Here is a 19,515-nt window from a genome sequence, read left to right as displayed (position 1 = left end):
ATTATACATCTTAGCTGTCAATTATTTTGATGAGAATGAAAATTATATCTGATTTTCATAACGGGTGGGGAAAAAAATCAGCTATCGGACACTTTATTGTCAATTATAATTTTTTCCTCAGCTTGATTGAATTTTGGCTCACATTTTTTTAATTTTAATAATACTCTTACAACGCACGCGCAGAACATCGCCAAAAATCGCCCAGCGCCATATTGAGAGAGGCGGACGTTGTATGACTTGAGTGATTAATCGTGGTTAGTGCAATAATTTGAAGTGGAACATTTGATCGTGCCCTATGGATAAACATTCGGGTACGTAACAATTAAGAAAGTGCACCTATGAGGTTCCTATCGGCGTCTATTATGCAGTGGCAAATCACATCGTAACCTAGACATAGGCCGTTCTAGTTATCAGTAGATTACCTAGGTATCATCAATCCGCTATTTGCTCACAGTTTTAATCTTATTAATACACACGTGTGGGGGAATAATCATGGGTTTCTTGAATTTAGTTACAATAACGAGAATATACGATCGCTTCCTAAGACTCCACGCTCGTATATAAACGAATTTCAAAGTGTTTATGTCGGCAGTTGACAGCAGCGTATATGTATATGACCGATCATAAGTCACCACACCCAGTGACCGGATTGTCGGTTTTAGTATTGAATCGTTTCGCGTTCGGATGGTTGTACGCGCGTCGTGCCGTCGGTACGTGATATTGTGAGAATTCGTAACGTTTGTTCAACTCGCGAGGTGTCAATGTGAAATATGTATTTTCTAGGAGTGGTGTGCCTTGGTTGAAAGGCCTGCCGAAAGGACAGGGCTCCGCGCGCGAGGAAGGACTGCGGCCCTCCGCCCTGAGGAAACATGGACTGCTGCATGTCAGAAGAAGCCAAAGAACAGAAAAGAATCAACCAAGAAATAGAGCGGGTACTCCGGAAGGACAAACGTGATGCCAGGAGAGAACTCAAACTTCTGCTGCTTGGTAAGTTACTTTTTTGTTCTAATTAATATGCTGCTAAATACCTTGACACTACCAGGCACAAATGAAAATATAGGGAAATGTTAATGGTTGCTAACTGATAAGCCTATCTTCCTTTAAGCGGCCATACCAAATATTTTAAGTGTTCATAAAGAATTCTTTTATAATATTAAGCATTTAATCATGAATTAATTTCAATTAAACAAGAATGCCTTGGTTATAATCTGTGGCACTTGGCCAAATTCTAAGCTACATGTTTTCAGTCAATTTGAGTGTTGTTTTAAAAGTCAGCACCTGTTGATTTTATGTTTTACTTCATATATTAGTCAAATTGTTAATTTCTTGCATTACTAATACTTTTTATCTTTCTACACACACTTGACTGCAGACTGAATATTTTTAAAGATAAGATCATAATCTGGGTTGCTTTTTTTTTCTCACTGCAATCTTATGAGAATTGTATGGTGGTCTCACTTTCAGTTTGGTAGGTATCTATAATGTGTTAACTTAGTGAGGATAGCAATTTTTTTATTTTACACAATCATTCACAGGCAATTTTCTACTGATCATTGTTTAATATATTTCTACTGTAATGTACAGTTACATTCATGCTTAGAATTAATTAATATATGTATTTTGTGATCCAAGAAATGTAAGAATATAACTTAACACAAAAATATACTACAAACTGGTTGTCAAGGGGAACACTGATAGAGTTTGTATGGAAAGAGTCATGGAATGTATTGGGCCCCATACATTCCATGACTCTCTTTGCTATATTCTGAGGGCCAGGCCGATCTTTGGCTCTGCCATATATTATTCGCTGGTCAGATTTTATGGCCTTTGGTTTACCTGCTATTTTTCTGTGACAATTGTTTAGGGACCGGACCACCCTATTTGATAAATGGTTTTTTTTTAAGTCATTGGCGGACTAGCCTAAAAGCAGATGCCATGGACATTTTTAGGGTTCCGTAGCCAAATGGCAAAAAACGGAACCCTTATAGATTCGTCATGTCTGTCTGTCTGTCCGTCTGTCCGTCTGTCCGTCTGTCCGTCTGTCCGTCTGTCCGTCCGTATGTCACAGCCACTTTTCTCCGAAACTATAAGAACTATACTGTTGAAACTTGGTAAGTAGATGTATTCTGTGAACCGCATTAAGATTTTCACACAAAAATAGAAAAAAAACAATAAATTTTTGGGGTTCCCCATACTTCGAACTGAAACTCAAAAATTTTTTTTTCATCAAACCCATACGTGTGGGGTATCTATGGATAGGTCTTCAAAAATGATATTGAGGTTTCTAATATCATTTTTTTCTAAACTGAATAGTTTGCGCGAGAGACATTTCCAAAGTGGTAAAATGTGTGTCCGCCCCCCTGTAACTTCTAAAATAAGAGAATGATAAAACTAAAAAAAATATATGATGTACATTACCATGTAAACTTCCACCGAAAATTGGTTTGAACGAGATCTAGTAAGTAGTTTTTTTTTTATACGTCATAAATCGCCTAAATACGGAACCCTTCATGGGCGAGTCCGACTCGCACTTGGCCGCTTTTTTTGTTTCAATATTCTACAAGATTAAAATACTTATAGGTACTACATAGCAGAGAAAGGTCCATAGATAAAATGGGCTGCGGATCTTACACCAGCTTAATCTATGTAAAACTACATTTGTATTAAGTTTGTCTGAGTTTGATGTAATAATGTTCAATCTTGCAAACTTACCTATGAAGGATCAAATTGCACATTGTGTAATTTGACTCAATTTATCTACTTACAGACAGATAAGCTAAGATAGCTACACATTCCTGTAACTTATAATCTGGGTGGAAAACTGTAGTAATGGTAGAATAAATAAAATATATATTGGCTAAGTGCGGAATGCATTGTGGGAGACCTAACAATAACACAGCAGATGGTAAAAATGTGATCTTTTGTGGACATGAATCTAGTATTTTAACTGGATCAGGGAAGGGGGAAATGACCGAACGGGATAGTCTTATGTATCTTTCAGTAAGAGTAGCAGAGAAAGCGCTATTATTGTTTGCCCTTGTCACAGTCTCACATTTTTTTATTCCCCACCATAAATTAGTATGGATTATGGTGGGCAACAAATAAATGCGACCAATCATAGTGTTGCATTGCCTATGTTTTGTCCCTCACGGAGGCACGCGTATACCACATCTATTAGGATCCTACCATCTATGTTTGTGGATCTACATTTTAATACTATTTGACATGTGTCAACTAGTTAACTGTCAAATGACTAATGTGTCCAATAGCTACCATGGCAGTGGGACTGTCATGCCCACGGTAACAGCTCAAAGATAATACTGCTGTAAGAGGTTGTCCCGGTCTGACAGATTAGTTTGATTATTTATCAACCTATACCTTGATGGCTAATTTTGTTTGTTTCTAGTAAGTAATTTCATACCTACGTACTTGCCAATACAATAATTTGTACTAGTAAATTAGTAGATTTGATGGTATTTAAACATATAATTTTGTCCGTATTTAGGTTACGTACCTCATAAGGAAAACAACGGAACCCTTATAGGATCACTTGTGCGTCTGTCTGTCTATCCGACCATTCCCCCCCCCCCCCCTTTATCTCCGAAACTACTGGGTCTAAAATTTTGAAAAAAATTCACAAACAAAATAGTTCTTTACCTATAGATGACAGGAAAACCTATTAGAAATGTGCAGTCAAGCGTGAGTCAGACTTAATGTACGGGACCTTTGGAACGCAAGTGCGACTCGCACTTGTCCGGTTTTTTTTTATTGAACATAATATATGACTTAATTACCATTTCTCTTGATAGTTCGTTTTTTTAGCTTGACGTGTCTTTTTATTGAAAAACGCTTTTGAAAAATAAGTCACGGCAAATATGTAACAATTATGAATCATATACGATTATTTACATTATTTTGCTTTCATAAGTAATAGTTACTGATTTTTAAAAAGCATTTTTAAATTAAAAGACACGTCAAGATCGCGTAGTATTTTTCTAATCCTAAAAAAAACGAACTCGTTTTTAAGCAAAAGATACCATAAAGATGCTTTGACAGTTTGACAGGTTATTCATATAAAATAAAGATTCAATCAAATTTCGTCTTTATGTTAAAAGCAACCAAGTGGTACCTTTTGCTTGAAAATGACACATATGTATGTAGTATGTACTTTCAGATTTCCCCTAAGTGCCGCATGTTAAGTGATCACCCTGTATGACATGCTCCGTAAATTGTTGTGAGGCACAGGCACACCTTTACATTAGATTACAAATACTAATTAGTGAACAGTAAAAGCCACATTATAATTTTGAGAGTGTAGTGTCTGCTATAGTTATTGGGGGCTAAATTACGTCATCTATTTTTAACGATTTATGACCCCCCCCCTAAAATCATCCAAAAATCATGCTCTGAATGACCCCGTTTCCTCCTACGTCATGCTACCATCATCTGATGTCCAGACCCCCCCCCCCCCTCATTTGAAATGACGTAATTTATGAATAGCCCCTTGGCCACTACATAGTAATTGGCCACTCCTAACAAATCAGAAAGAAACAAGCCAATAAAAGTCTTATTGTTAAGAGTGGCCAATTACTGTGTAGTGGCCAATAACTGTAACAGGCACCCCTAAATCTGTCAGGTTTGAGTTGACTATAGAATAATTAGATCAGGATTTTTTTTACCTATAAATTACAATAAATATTGTATTGACTTTCAAAGGAGAGCATATTTATTAGTTAGAGTAAACTTCAGAATATTTTGAAAAGATTTGTAGGTAGATCTGTGCGGAAAGTAGAAGAGTACTGGAATGTATGGGGCCTAAGGCCTAATACATTACACGACTCTTCTCTTTCCGCACAGACTCTGGCTCTTTTAGTATAGTTTTTTGTTAGGTATCTTTCTTACCTATAGTTGGTTCGCGTTAAAAATGCAGTAAAAACATAATTGTCTGCTGGCCTAGCCACGCCCATCACCAATCAAATCGTTCCTAACTAATTAGAAAGTCAGGTTCACGGTGACCAGTTCAAGGCATACCTACTGTCTATTTTCATTTTCTCTACCCACACTATAAAAATACACTGGCTGTTCCCATTGGTTATTAAGTATTCATTTAAATATAAATTTAAGTTATATAGTTTTCTTAATTACTAATATTATGAAAGTAACTCTGTCCTGTTCAGTACCTCTTTCACATTTAAATTTGGATGATGTATATTGTATAAGGACAGGATAGTTTTCATCATGGAAATCATCATTCTCTCTATGGGCATTTTCGATTATAAATGTACCATTTTTTTTAAATCCATCAACTTAGTTGATTTATGTCAGATTTTCCTTATAATATTTATTTATTATGTGAGAATAACATTATTGATAATTTTGGAAAAATAATACCCCCCCCCCCCCCGGACCTAATAGTCAAGTATAACTTCATGAATATTAAACCCTATTCAATATAGCTACTATGTTTAAATAATGCTGCTACAAGCGCCATGTCAAACTCAAGTGCATACCTATACAGATAAAAGTAAATTTCGATCAAAAAGCAGATTTCCTAAACTTTTCCATGGCAGTGACCCCAATAATGACAAGTGTTTAGAATTTAGATAAATCATTTGTTGCGTTCCACGAAAACAAAACAAAAATATATATACAAGTCCTTATTACTCTAACATTAAGGTAGTGTGTACATATTTTTGACACTTGTTTGTGTCTATATTTAATGCCTTGAATACTATAGCTAGGACCAAAAAGAGTAGATAGTATAGAGGGGTCCTAGGGGTCATAGGAAATTTTGTAGTCGCAGTAAATTTACTGCACACGATTAAAACTCAAAATAAAAATGTATAAAACTATAAAAAGATGTATATATATATGGATAAATGATTTTATTATTTTTATATCATTTTGACCCATGTTATTTCACTAATACCTATGTGTTCAAATTGTTAAATATCAAACGGTGTCATCAACGCAACGTCAATAAAGGTGTATGCGCCATCTATCCGAGAATGACTTTATCTTGATTTCCAAGGCACGTTTTTTCCTTAGTGTAAGGCCTGAGTGGACGCTCGAGTTGGGCGTGCAGCGGGGCGGGGCGTGCGGCGTGCTTGTTAAACAAATGCAAACGTATAGGAGTGGCCTTAGTACACGCTGCTCAAATTACTCCTGACCCCGACGCCACGCTGCACGCCCCGCCGAACGCTCCGCTTCGAGCGTTCATTCAGGCCTTACACTTAGACTTTATTCATCTTATACGGAGTTACATATGTCTTTGCTAGGACCGTGAGCCTTAGGAGGGTATAATACGATGAATTTAACAATATAATTTGTTTGACCAGGCACTGGCGAGTCAGGGAAGTCGACATTCATCAAGCAGATGAGAATCATCCACGGCTCCGGCTACAGCGACGATGACAAGCGGGGATTCATCAAGCTCGTCTACCAGAACATCTTCATGGCGATGCAGAGTATGATCCGGGCCATGGATCTACTCAAAATACAATACGGGGTTCCGTCCAATTTAGTAAGTGATCGTGGTTATATTAGCTTGTAACTTTTGTAGTTTGGTGCAAGGCTCGGAACCGGTTTTGTCTTCATACAAAAAATACCGGTATTATTACGTATTTTTTTTTGTTCTTTGGCTTATTATTTCATTTTTAATGAAACAATCTAATAATACAAAGTTGTTGCCTAAATACATGATTCAGTTCTTTCGGGTTATTTCGGGTTTTACAAAAAACCGGTTCCCTGGTTTGGTGGTTTGGTGCTTGCTGTTTGGCTGTCAAATAATAACTCAAAACGATTCTCGTTAGCAGTCCACGATAGACACTGTTGGACGTATACTAAGCATCTGCAAAAGCAAAGACTGCTTAAAAACATTTAACACTGAACAAAAATTACAGTTTATTAACTAAGCACTAATCTTATATATTTTTAAGATTAATATAATATTGACTAAGGGATTCAACTCCTGTTCAAATTATTACAACTAAATATTTTGACATGCTATTGAGAGTCTTTGTACATTTATGTATATCTATATCTATCAGTGCCTTTTTAACAATAGCCTTAATATTACTAGGCTTCTTATTTATGTTTTTAATTACATCGATGGGAAAGCTGTTTAGAGCTTGCAATATCATTTTCTACTTCGCATCCAGAGATTTATGTATAGTTGCGATAAAAATAAATATGCATATATGCTTCTAGTTAATAATTAATACTTCAAGGAGAAGTCGCATTTTTTATTATGATTGAAATAGTTTTGTATCGATATCGATAACATGTAAGTTGATATTTAATTAGTCACTATGGGACTGGTACATTTTTGCCCCTCAAAAACCCCGGTTTTTATGGATTTTTGAAAAATACCCATAGGAAAATATTGGATAATTAGCATAGCCCGCTATGCTAATTATCCAATATTTTCCTACGGGTATTTTTATATGACAGTATGATCCGCGCCTTGGTTATACTCAAAATGCAGTATACGTAGTGCTTGTGATCAGATCATGTCGCAGATAAGATTAGTTAGATATATCGGCAGTCTCCTCGCTCGAATGTTTGCGGTTATATTAAAACACAACATAAAGAAATAATGCTTTAGAGTTTAGAGCGCTGGTAGCCTAGCGGTAAGAGCGTGCGACTTTCAAACTGTGTGGGAAAACCCTGACTCGTACCAATGATTTTTCGGAACTTAGGTACGATACGATATATCATTTGATATTTGCCAGTCGCTTTTCGGTGAAGAAAAACGTCGTGAGGAAACTGGTCTTATCCTAATCAGGGATGTTGCGAATATCCGCATCCGCATCCGCAACCGCGGAACTTCCGCATTATTTTCAACATCCGCATCCGCATAAAATCGATGCGGATTTAATGCGGATGCGGATGTGGAACAGGTCGGTACAGGAACGTCTTAGCATCGGCGTAAGTGCTAGACTGCTAGGTAATTTAGTCATTAACCAAAAGAACCTATTAGAAAATAATGAGCAGTCAAACGTGAGTGGGACTTAATGTACGGAACCCTTGGAACGCGAGTCCGACTCGCAATTGGCCGGTTTTTTGAAATAAAAATCACTAAAATGTAATATTTGACGTTTTTTATGGTACTATCTTGACATCCGCATCCGCATCCGCGGATGTCAAAAAATCGGCATCCGCAACATCCCTGATCCTAATAAGGCAATGCTTCCCCTTCTGGGTTGGAAGATTAGATGGCAGTCGCTTTCGCATTCGTAACAACTAGTGCCTACGCCAATTCTTAGGATTAGTTTGCCAAGCGGGCTCCAGGCATGCCGCGAGAAAGATGTAAAGGAATAGTGCTTAGCAAGAATCTAGGTAGATTAATTGCAGTGCAGTTTTTTTTTTCATGTAATTAGTATTACTCAGACTCAGAACGGTGGCAGATTGAATTACAAATCTGAATTCCTATACATTATTTACAAGAATCACATGAGGATTTAGTCACATTTTCTTTAGTGTATGATATCTATTTCAGTTTAAAATTTAAATATAGTAGTGTAACTACTTAAACCCATTTCCCATTTTCCAGAAGAGAAGTAGCTTTGGTAGGGCAAGTAAATAATAGTTTAGAAAACTCCAAAACCAAACACAAAGCTTAAGGAAAAAGTTCGATTTAGAATTTCATTTCCGCAATGTGTCACTATTCACGCATACATATATCGTGTACCTAAATATAGCTATAAAAATAGGTATTAGAGAAAAATTTAAAATAAATAGTAAGGGCTCATTTAGACGATACGAGAACTTGCATGCGAGTTTCATTACATTGCGGTTTTTGATCGGTCGGTTGAATTGGACGTAACCAACAGTCCGCAATGTAACTAAAATCGCATACGAGTTCGCGCGCCGTCTAAATCAGCCCTAATACAGTATGAATATAGGTATTTTAAGCGGTTATGGATCTCGTTATTAGCCTGAACGTTTTCCTACGTGTGTAGGTATATAATCCGTAAATGTAGGTATTTACCTGCAAACAATACAAAACTTTACGTCTCATCGGATTTGTCTATATGGTTATCCATGCCGTGATCGGCAACGGCGACCAAATTTAGAAGTACAAGTTTTTACGCAATGTAGGATTTATGCAGGAAATATTTAAATAAGATTTTGTGGCAAAAAAAAACATTTTTGGTACAAGCTTTTATCGCTGACTGTACTTTTCTGTACACAGGCAACTAATACTAATATATTATCACACAGTTCCCATGGCCACCTCCTGTCTCCATCACCAGATCAGCTCCATGTCGTCATAATCTTGTATTGTCATGCGATTCACATATGTATGCGAAATTGCTCAATCGGAAATCGGGAAGTGGGTCAAAATTAGCTTCCATGATTTGACCCACACTAACTAACATAGTCATTCATAGTTCATACTTACAAGGCAAGTTAATCAAAATCTTGTAAAAAATCCCTTGTTCCTAAAACTACTCAGGGCCTACGCAGTTAGGTGCTTTGAAAAACTTATTGGGTCGGCTAACGTTAAAACTGGTGTTTACCCTCTTGTCTGTGTATGATAAGAATCTTGACCGTATTTTTAGTTATCTTTGCATACTTTTGGGGAACGATTTTTAGGGTTCCGTACCTCAAAAGGAAAAAAAGAAACCCTTATCCTTTTGTCCTTATCACTTTGTCGTCCGTCCGTCCGTCTGTCTGTCAAGACCCTTTATTTCTGGAATGCGTGGAGATATCGAGTTGAAATTAAAACCATATACTCACATTCAGGTCTACAGTCCCTTAAAGCTGTGATAAAATCAAACTACTAGGTTAACTTAAAAAACGGCCGTTTATGCCGCAAAAAACGTATATTTTGACACTCTTAAGGGAATCAAAATTGATAGGGTATTTCCCGTTGACGTAGAACTGTAAAATTTGGGAAGTAGTATCGTCTTACACTACAACTACCTATAGGGAAAAATCAAGTAAATTTTTTTTTTTTTTAATTTAATTTCAATTTCAATTTTATTTATTCAGTAAAGATAACACGATCTTATATTTACCTTGTACGGAGTCCGACACGCACTAGTCCGGTTTTTTTGTGCTTTATACATCATAACCGAGGTTTCAACCCACGATTTTTGATCACTATGTACACACATAATAATATGAAAGGTTAAACTCATCATCATCTTCCTCGCTTTGTCCCGGCATTTTGCTACGGCTCATGGGATCCTGGGGTCCGCTTGGCAACTAATCCCTGGAATTGGCTTGGGCACTCGTTTTTACGAAAGCGAGTGCCATCTGACCTTCCAACCCAGAGGGTAAACTAGCCCTTATTGGGATTAGTCCGGTTTCCTCACGATGTTTTCCTTCACCGAAAGGCGACTGGTAAATATCAAATGAAAAATTAAACTATCGATCCTAAAAATCTGAAGGGTTTACTTCTTAATGATGTGATTTTTTATTACTTATGTAGTTCGTTTTGACAAAATAACATTTTTTAAACATTGGTATCCATTAGTGACTTAATGACTTCCTAATTGTTGACCTAAATTCAGTATTAGTCAGGAGACAGATAAAACCGCCAGCTCAAACTGCCAACCGTCTCTGGAAGTATAACTCGCTTGTAAGTGATCGATCGTATGACGAATGCCTATATATAACGCATTACAAATGATTTTCAGGAAAAGGCGGATTTGATATCATCAATCGACTTTGAGAGCGTGACCACTTTCGAGAGTCCGTACGTGGAGGCGATCAAAGGTCTGTGGGCCGACAACGGGATTCAGGAGTGCTATGACCGCAGGCGGGAGTACCAGCTCACTGACTCTGCCAAATAGTAAGTACATAATATATTGTCTATGAGTACGGAAATCAGCGAAGATTGGTGTTGGTGTCTCGTTTTTTTGTCTCTGGACGAAAGAGACCGCGACACATATATTCGCTGAATACAATCGTCAAATACTGTACCGAGAGTACCGACCCTCTGAAAAATAGTCGAGTCGTTTATACAACAAAATGTAAGTCAAAAACGCAACGCGTAAAACATATTACTGCGTTTGCGCAGCGTCAAATTTGGGTAGATCGGTCCTTAAGGTTTAACTTAAAGATGTGCCCTGATATTTCCATTTGTGAGCAACATGTCCGCTCAAATGTATTTAATGGCGATTGGTCCCCAAGTTTAATGGCATACTCTCAACATCTACTGTTCTACAGCAAGCGCAATGTCCATAAAATAAGTATAATTCACTTTTCCAACAAATCTGTGTTGATTGAGTGGAATGTCGATTATAATATTTATGATATGCGATTGAGCGTCCAGTAATATCGATAGTTATAGGTAGTAACAGACGCAACTATCAAAACATTACATAATGCAGATTGTATGACTGTAGACTGTATGACTATTGCTTCACTCTTAGTAATCATCTTTACATGATTCGATTATCCTATAATTCATCTATTGTCATAAAGTAATATTATTAAAATTAATAACCTGAGTGGATGGCAGCCATTTACTTAACAATTTGTTCCTCTGGGGACTTATAACATTATAGGACGTTGCCACATAAGCAAATTAATAATGCTACGCCTTTATTGGTAAACTTTCGATACAATCTCAGAAATTAAATCCTTCAGTAGATTGAGCGCGTTACACTCGATTGTTACTGCTGAAATAAAACTGTTTACAGTTTAGTTTACACACCAATCGTAAACACTCGTTTCGGACACTTGTCTTTATAGTCCAAAAACCAGCGGCATAAGAAAGTCCAAACCGGCAATGCCAAGCAACATTGACGTTTAAATACGACTCGGCAGCACGTTTTTAAACTAAAATGCCATATGGTTCCCAAAGTGCTGTGATTGGTTTAAAATCCATTTGTACGCAAGTGTTAGCTTCCATTTGTTATTTGGAAGCCAGAGATTGAGGGTTTTTTTTTCTATAGCTACTTGCAGGAGATAGACCGCGTGGCGGCACCCAATTACTTACCGACCGAACAAGACATCCTGCGCGTGAGAGTGCCCACGACGGGCATTATAGAATACCCCTTTGACTTGGAGGAGATACGATTTAGGTAACATTTGTACTATGCGGGGCATGCGTCGCTTTATGTCTGCGAACTCCTCAGTCTTGCTTCTATTTCGGTGTCTAGTTTAAGAATCGGTGGATGTCTGTGCATGCGTATTTATAGGTGCTTTGTTTAGTTGTGCATGATGTATTTCAGTTATTTAAGCGATCTGGCCAGAATCGAGGCGGCGGACTATCTCCCGACAGAGCAGGACATACTTCGCGCGCGTCAACCCACTACCGGTATCCTTGAGTATCTGTTTGATCTTGACGGCATCATATTTAGGTATGTCTCAACGCGTGGAGTTATAGTGACCCTGCAGAAAGCTAGTCCAGCCCCTGCGTTAGTCTCGCTATTTGTTCCTGAAATCCTTAAGATGTTTAATATTCAGTGATATAAGTAATATGCAACGGAACCCAATCATTCCTGTAAATAGTAGTTTTATGCCTTACTGCCGTCGATGCCGAGGTGAGGATAATTTGACAATATTGCCCTATTCTGTCTGCGCATGATATGTTTTGCTTTTTTACTGTCACAAATTTTTTAACTACTAATATTTAACAATTCGCAATATTTCACAAGCTTCTAGAATATATAAATAATTTTTTGTCGTAACAAAAATGTACGTTACGATATCTTCAATATTTTTATGTAAATCAGTACACATGTTCTTGTTATATGTAAATTAATAATAGTTTGAAAAATTGCGAGTTTATTTCAATATCTATTTTTAATATAATCTGGTTTTGTGCTTACTTCCCGTTTTAACAGCTTGGTCAATGGTGTGGGTGTTGTATTGTTCACTTAACATTGTTTTACTTTTAATATTTTTGCGTGTCACTTTAGTTACTACCTAGACTGCTTAGGGCCACTTGCACCATTCACTAACCCGGGGTTAACCGGTTAAACCTGGAGTTACCATGGTTATCAGTACAATTTGACACTGAGTTAACGGTTTAATCGGCTATCCCCGGGTTATTGGGATGGTGCAAGTGGCGCTTAAGGACTCGAAACTTGTGACTTAAAGTTTTTTCCGTGGATATACATAATTATGTACATATGTGGCTTTACATCAGATGAGGGTCCTTATGCTCTATGTGCATAAGGACCCTTCTTTGATGGAAAACCACATATATCCACGCATTCTGCAGCAGAAGAAGTTATGCAGAGTAATCAACATGTAAATAGGAACCTACTTCACAGAACAGTCTAACGTGTTATCATTATATGCTTTTCATCTATTGATGTGCTCGACTTCGCCAAATGCTGCTTTCCGATAATAAATATATAGTTCTCTTTATTTCACATGTTCCCATCATCCTGACCTGATGAAAACCTGACGTGATGGCAATGTGACTAATTTTAAAGTTATACCTTTTAAAACGAAAAGTATTCTTTTAAATCAGTCTGTCTTCGAGAAATCGGATAAAATACATAAAAAAAACATAGAGCCGAATTGAGAATTCTAGATGCGTCCAGACATGGCGAATGCGATGTTCGCGTGTCTGTACGCGTACTGGTAACGTGCGTCGGCTTTATGCGGTTCCGCGTCGATAAGTGGACGTAGGTTAGCTAAAAGGACCCTAAAAAAACCATGTAAATTAATGACTTTTAAATTTTTAGTCTTGGACCCTTTTCCCTAAATTACGTGCAAAGTAACACCACCAGAGGAAATCATGTAGGTATTATTTAATTAAAATGTATGTATATGTTTTCCAACAGAATGGTAGACGTCGGGGGCCAAAGATCCGAGAGAAGGAAGTGGATTCACTGTTTTGAAAACGTCACCTCCATCATATTCTTAGTAGCTCTTAGTGAATATGATCAAATTTTATTCGAATCTGAAAACGAGGTGAGTTTAATAATTTATTTATTTTTTACAAGCTTTTATTTAACTTGCAATGTTTGTATGTATGTTCGGGTCAAATATTGCAAGTCAAATTACACCCACTTCCCATTATTCGATTGAGCTGAAACTTTACATACAGTCAGCAGCAAAAGTTGCTAAGCGGGCGAGGTGTTCAAAATTACCTTGACGCGCTCTTATCAATAAAGTCGCGTCAAGATCATTTTGAACACCTCGGCCGCTTAGCAACTATTGCTGCTGACTGTACATCACATATGTAAGATGGGTGACAATGCAATATTATGGTACCATGAAGCTGATCTGATGATGGACACAGGAAATGGTTAAGGAATTCTGATAAAACAACGGAACCTAATTGTGTTTGGGTTTGTTAGAATTGTCTCGATGCAAATTAGTTGCCCGTTGAAGGAAAAATACAGTCAGCTATAAAAACTTGTATCAAAAATAAATTGTTGACAAAAAACTTTATTACCCTTAGCATGTACTAGTACGTGTACCTAGGTACTAGTGTAGATATTTTACTTCACTCAAAAGTTACGTTGTTTCTGTTTATTTCTCACAGCACCCACCTTGGCGTTTTTCTGTTTTGCCCTATGGTTGATTGGTAGAGAATGTCTATAGCGGCATTAAGTCTGCCTGTTGTACTCTTTTTTGATGTGCAATAAAGTATAAACATAAATAAATAAAATACCCTTATATCGACCTCTCTACAACAGTAGAAGTTGGGTTTATATAGAAAATAAAGTATTCGGAATGGTTCAGTGGAATCCCAAAGGGATCACCTACCTATCTAGTTTCATCACTACATAGTATAAAACAAAGTCGCTTCCCGCTGTCTGTCCCTATGTATGCTTAGATCTTTTAAACTACGCAACGGATTTTGATGCGGTTTTTTTTTAATAGATAGAGTGATTCAAGAGGAAGGTTTATGTATAATTTGTTAACCCGTGCGAAGCCGGGGCGGGTAACTAGTCTATGATAAATGACATTCCGTTGTTGTTTGTATTTTGTAACTACATCTTTAACTATAATATTTAAAACTCTCGCGTTTTGAACACATATTAACTCACATTTATAGACGGGTCTAACGCGAAATTTATTTAATTACCTTTATTTACCGACGTTTCGACACAGGTTTCACTGGACATGATGTCCCAGCAAAATGTCAAAACACAAACACACAAATTACAAATCTCTGTTTTGACATTTTGCTGGGACATCAGTTAGCCGCGACCATGACCAGTGAAACCTGTGTCGAAACGTCGGTAAATAAAGGTAATTGAATACATTTCGCGTTAGACCCGTCTATAAATGTGAGTATTAACATATTTAACCTACGTATACATTTCCACGTTTCCAGAACCGGATGGAAGAGTCAAAGGCGTTGTTTAAGACCATCATCACGTACCCCTGGTTCCAACATTCGTCGGTCATCCTCTTCCTCAACAAGAAGGATTTGCTCGAGGAGAAAATCATGTATTCGCATCTTGTCGACTACTTCCCCGAATACGACGGTATGTATATTTCTTGCAGCAACAATCAAAGAGAATTAAATCACTACGTTTTAAGAGTCGGCACTCTCGAACAAGTTGTTCGCACACTACTTAGGCCATAAAATACTCTAATTGTATACCCATACCTGCAGGTATGGGTATACAATTAGAGTGAGAAAGCTGCGATGTATGTGTATATCACTAGAGGCAACGAGTGCGAGCGAAATGATGTAGGATTCAATAGTATAAGTCGGACCAAACTAATGCATACATTGTGCAGTTATAGAGGCACCTCAAAGTCACGTCAAAGTCGGTACAAAGTTAGCTTGCAGATAGATCGGCTATAATATATTTTTGTTTTACAATCATAGTTATAGCTGGTCAAGCAAATCTTGTCAGTAAAAAAAGGCGCGAAATTCAAATTTTCTATGGGACGATATTCCTTCACGCCTACATTTTTCAAATTTGCCGCCTTTTTCTACTGACAAGATCTGCTAGACCAAGTATATGTCATAGATGAATTAACAAATCATCCTACAAATACTCAGGTCTGAAGCGAGAACCGCCACCAGGTCTAGGGTACCATAAAAGTATCTGAGAAATCTGGCCCAGACAGGTTAAAAATCACTTGTGTGAAATTTTCGCTAGATTATCAAGATCGAAATGTAATACTTAAGCATGGAATTGTAGAATTCAAAAATAAACAAAAATATTTTTTAAAACTTGCCAAAGACACTTTAATAAGTTACTGTTATAACTATCTGTACTACTTTGGTATGAGTAGTATATGAAACATCATTTCATAATTTTTATCTAGTTAAGTACAGCCAGCAGCAGAAGTTGCTAAGCGGGCGAGGTGTTTAAAATGATCTTGACACGACTTTATTGTTAAGAGAATAAGAGAGAGTCAAGGTAATTTTGAACACCTCGCCCGCTTAGCAACTTCTGCTGCTGACTGTACTAGGTACTCTTTACTTTACTATTATATTTCGATCGTTGTCAAGTATATCACATGATTATTGTGTACTATGCTTAAGTAGGCGCTAGTATCGCGTGGTAAGCTAATTTGTCTTATAATTAAGGTTATTTCAACATAAACGGTTGCAAAGTTTCACTTGTAGTAAGCTAGAACATGGTTTTAATTGCTATTGTGTCGTAAATAAGGAGATAAACACATGATTTGATGCTATCTTTAGATCCTCCCGTGGTATATTTGTAGGTGGATCGTTTTTTTGTGTTTTTATTCTGTCTAATTGCTCAGCAGCCAATGGACGGATGTTCTACTATAGTTCGTTTTTTTTTGCATTAGAAAGAACTTGCAAGAAGGTAAGCGATCTTGACATGTCTTTTAATTGAAAAACGCTTTTTAAAAATCAAAAACTATTACTTATGAAAGCAGAAGAATATAAATGATCGTATTAGATTCATAATTGTTACATATTTGCCGTAACTTATTTTTAAAATGTGTTTTTCAATTAAAAGACGCATCAAGATTGTTTACCTAATTTCTAATGCTAAAAAAAACGAACTATACCATAAAAATGCGTGTTTAGTAAATGAAAATAAATGGAGGGGTTAAGAGTTGCTCAGGGGAACGTAACCATGGCAACGAGTGACACTATGGATTCACCCGCGATGTTGATTTACCCTCGTATTTAATATAGCTTGCGAGGAATTTTCCGTCAGCGTAGCTGTATTTAAGGGTGGTATTTCACCTGTCCAATTTGTGCAATGTGTATTTGCTCACATTTTGCTTAATGAGAGCGTGAGATGCGATGCACATTGGACCATGAAATTGGACAGGTGGAATACCACCCTAAGCCTTGCTTTACGGACCGAGGTTTACGAAAAAGTATTCAGTTTTGAGTGAAGACCACTGACAATCCAACCTCTAGACTGAGCTTAGGCCAATTCTTTCATGAAACCGATGCTGCCAAAAATACGGGGGTGCGGGGGGACGAGGTGAGCGAATCCCGTGCCGTGATTGGTCCGTTCAAAGACACGGACCAATCACGGCACGGGATTGACTCGAAGATGGAGTAACGCTACCGTATGCGTGGCAGAGGGGGTAGCGCGACTATGCTATGTCTAGAGGTTGGATTGTCTGTGGTGAAGACCATAATCTCTAGTGTTAGTAAGTAGTTGGTATGCTACTGGTATCGCTAGAGCTGTATGTGTGTGTGTCTGTGCGTAGGTCCCCAACGCGATGCCATCACGGCGCGCGAGTTCATCCTGCGGATGTTCGTGGACCTCAACCCGGATGCGGAGAAAATCATCTATTCACATTTTACTTGTGCGACAGGTGAGACTACTATTTTTAAATCTTCTTTATAGTTCGTGAGATTCAAAACTCGGATGACAATGCAACCGAACCATTCATTCCATCAGATCAGCTCGATGGTGATCATACCATCGAGCTAATCTTATGATGGAGACAGGAGGTGGCCATAGGAACTCTGTGATAAAACAACACAACTTTGTGTTTGGGGTTTTTAGAATCGATGTGTGTACTTGTTTTACTTTTTCTGGCCATTTTCCTCAAATCGACAACCATTGTGCCTATTTGCGTAAAATTATGTGTGTAAAGATCTCATCATAATATTTACTTATTTATTTGCCCACAAATTGTCAAGACAATATAAATTGTATTTTTAAGTGAAACTTCTTTAGCGGCGCTGTGCACTTTTTGTGATGGGGAAAAAATGTTAAACTCGCGAGAGCGTAAGACGTAAGATGTCATTGAGTTTTCACTTCTGTCGGCACTCCCGGAGTGCGTTGTTTTTAGGGTTCCGTATCCAAAGGGTAAAAACGGGACCCTATTACTAAGACTCCGCTGTCCGTCCGTCCGTCCGTCCGTCTGTCACCAGGCTGTATCTCACGAACCGTGATAGCTAGACAGTTGATATTTTCACTTTCGCTATAACAACAAATACTAAAAACAGAATAAAATAAAGATTTAAGTGGGGCTCCCATACAACAAACGTGATTTTTGACCGAAGTTAAGCAACGTCGGGCGGGGTCAGTACTTGGACGGGTGACCGTTTTTTTGCTTGTTTTGCTCTATTTTTCGTTGATGGTGCGGAACCCTCCGTGCGCGAGTCCGACTCGCACGAGGCCGGTTTTTTGTTTCCTGTGTTGATTTGTGCCGTGCATTGCAGACACCGAAAACATCCGGTTCGTGTTCGCCGCGGTGAAGGACACCATCCTACAATCCAACCTGAAGGAGTACAACCTCGTGTAAGCCACGTGCCCCGACACAAATCTGTGATTGTGTATAACACGTAACAAACATCATCAACTCACACGGCAGAGTGTGTACATTCACGAACCAGTGTTGGCCGAAACGTTAATTCAATTGAAAATGTTGGCCATTAACCATTATAAATTGAACGGACGGACGTAACGGACGATTACAGTTTACGGTTCAATTTATAATGGTTAATGGGTAACATTTTCAATTGCATTAACGTTTCGGCCAACACTGTCACGAACTGAGATCGGATGGACGAACTTATTCAACTTACAATGTTTAATGAGAAAGTAAGGATAGATTTAAGTCATTTAACCTCGGAGTCATTTTACCGGCGGAGATCGGACCGCGCGAGACGCGTCAGGTTTATTGACATGATTTTTTATGAAGAAGTTATTCACAATTTATGTATGTGTCTGTATCGGTGAATATTAAATTGTGCATTTTAAAAGTTATGGCGAGTCTTGGGCTAACCATGAGCTGCTTTTAGTCATTGTTTTAGGATTTTTGTAAAGTTTGTTGCCATAATATCTTTCTACATTAGAATACATTTATTATGTCCAGACGGATGGATTTGAACAAACTAGTCCAATGAACTTACGCGTGTTTTATATCATCCTCACGGGTCGGGCTCGACGCAGGACTTCCTATTAATGTATCGATCGGGTCGCTTCCGTTTTACTATTACGTATTTATTTTAGTTACGAAATGTCTCGTAGTTACTGTCGCTCCGGAGCTTGCTAGAGATGAGAGTAGGCGAGATGCGGAGGGAGGCGCCGATAGATTTCCTAATCATTCCTCATCAGACGTATTTTGTAAGGCCCTGGTCTCCTATAAACGCCATCGGCCGCTTACAGCGTCTGCGTCACG

General features: G+C 37.9%; 1 protein-coding gene across 4 annotated transcripts; it reads left to right on the top strand.

Annotated features, from left to right (window-relative positions):
* The first annotated feature begins 13 nt into the window (after positions 1-13).
* LOC134649600 (guanine nucleotide-binding protein G(q) subunit alpha) lies at positions 14-19,444 on the top strand. 4 transcript variants are annotated; one of them, XM_063504424.1, is made up of 11 exons: positions 14-311; positions 784-987; positions 6,339-6,523; positions 10,650-10,804; positions 11,913-12,041; positions 12,192-12,320; positions 13,758-13,887; positions 15,263-15,416; positions 17,590-17,697; positions 18,554-18,728; positions 18,892-19,444. In XM_063504424.1, exons 2-10 carry the CDS (start codon positions 870-872, stop codon positions 18,634-18,636), a joined length of 1,191 nt encoding a protein of 396 aa, XP_063360494.1. In that variant the 5' UTR covers positions 14-311; positions 784-869; the 3' UTR covers positions 18,637-18,728; positions 18,892-19,444. The 4 variants fall into 4 exon arrangements, with proteins under 4 accessions (XP_063360494.1, XP_063360492.1, XP_063360491.1 ...); XM_063504422.1 differs by lacking the exon at positions 12,192-12,320 and having other exon boundaries at positions 15-311; XM_063504421.1 differs by lacking the exon at positions 11,913-12,041 and having other exon boundaries at positions 16-311.
* The last annotated feature ends 71 nt before the right edge of the window (positions 19,445-19,515 follow it).

Source organism: Cydia amplana, chromosome 7 (assembly GCF_948474715.1).
Source record: "Cydia amplana chromosome 7, ilCydAmpl1.1, whole genome shotgun sequence".
NCBI classification, from domain to species: domain Eukaryota; kingdom Metazoa; phylum Arthropoda; class Insecta; order Lepidoptera; family Tortricidae; genus Cydia; species Cydia amplana.
Note: the sequence above shows the minus strand (reverse complement) of the source record. Positions and strands in the feature narration are given on the sequence as shown.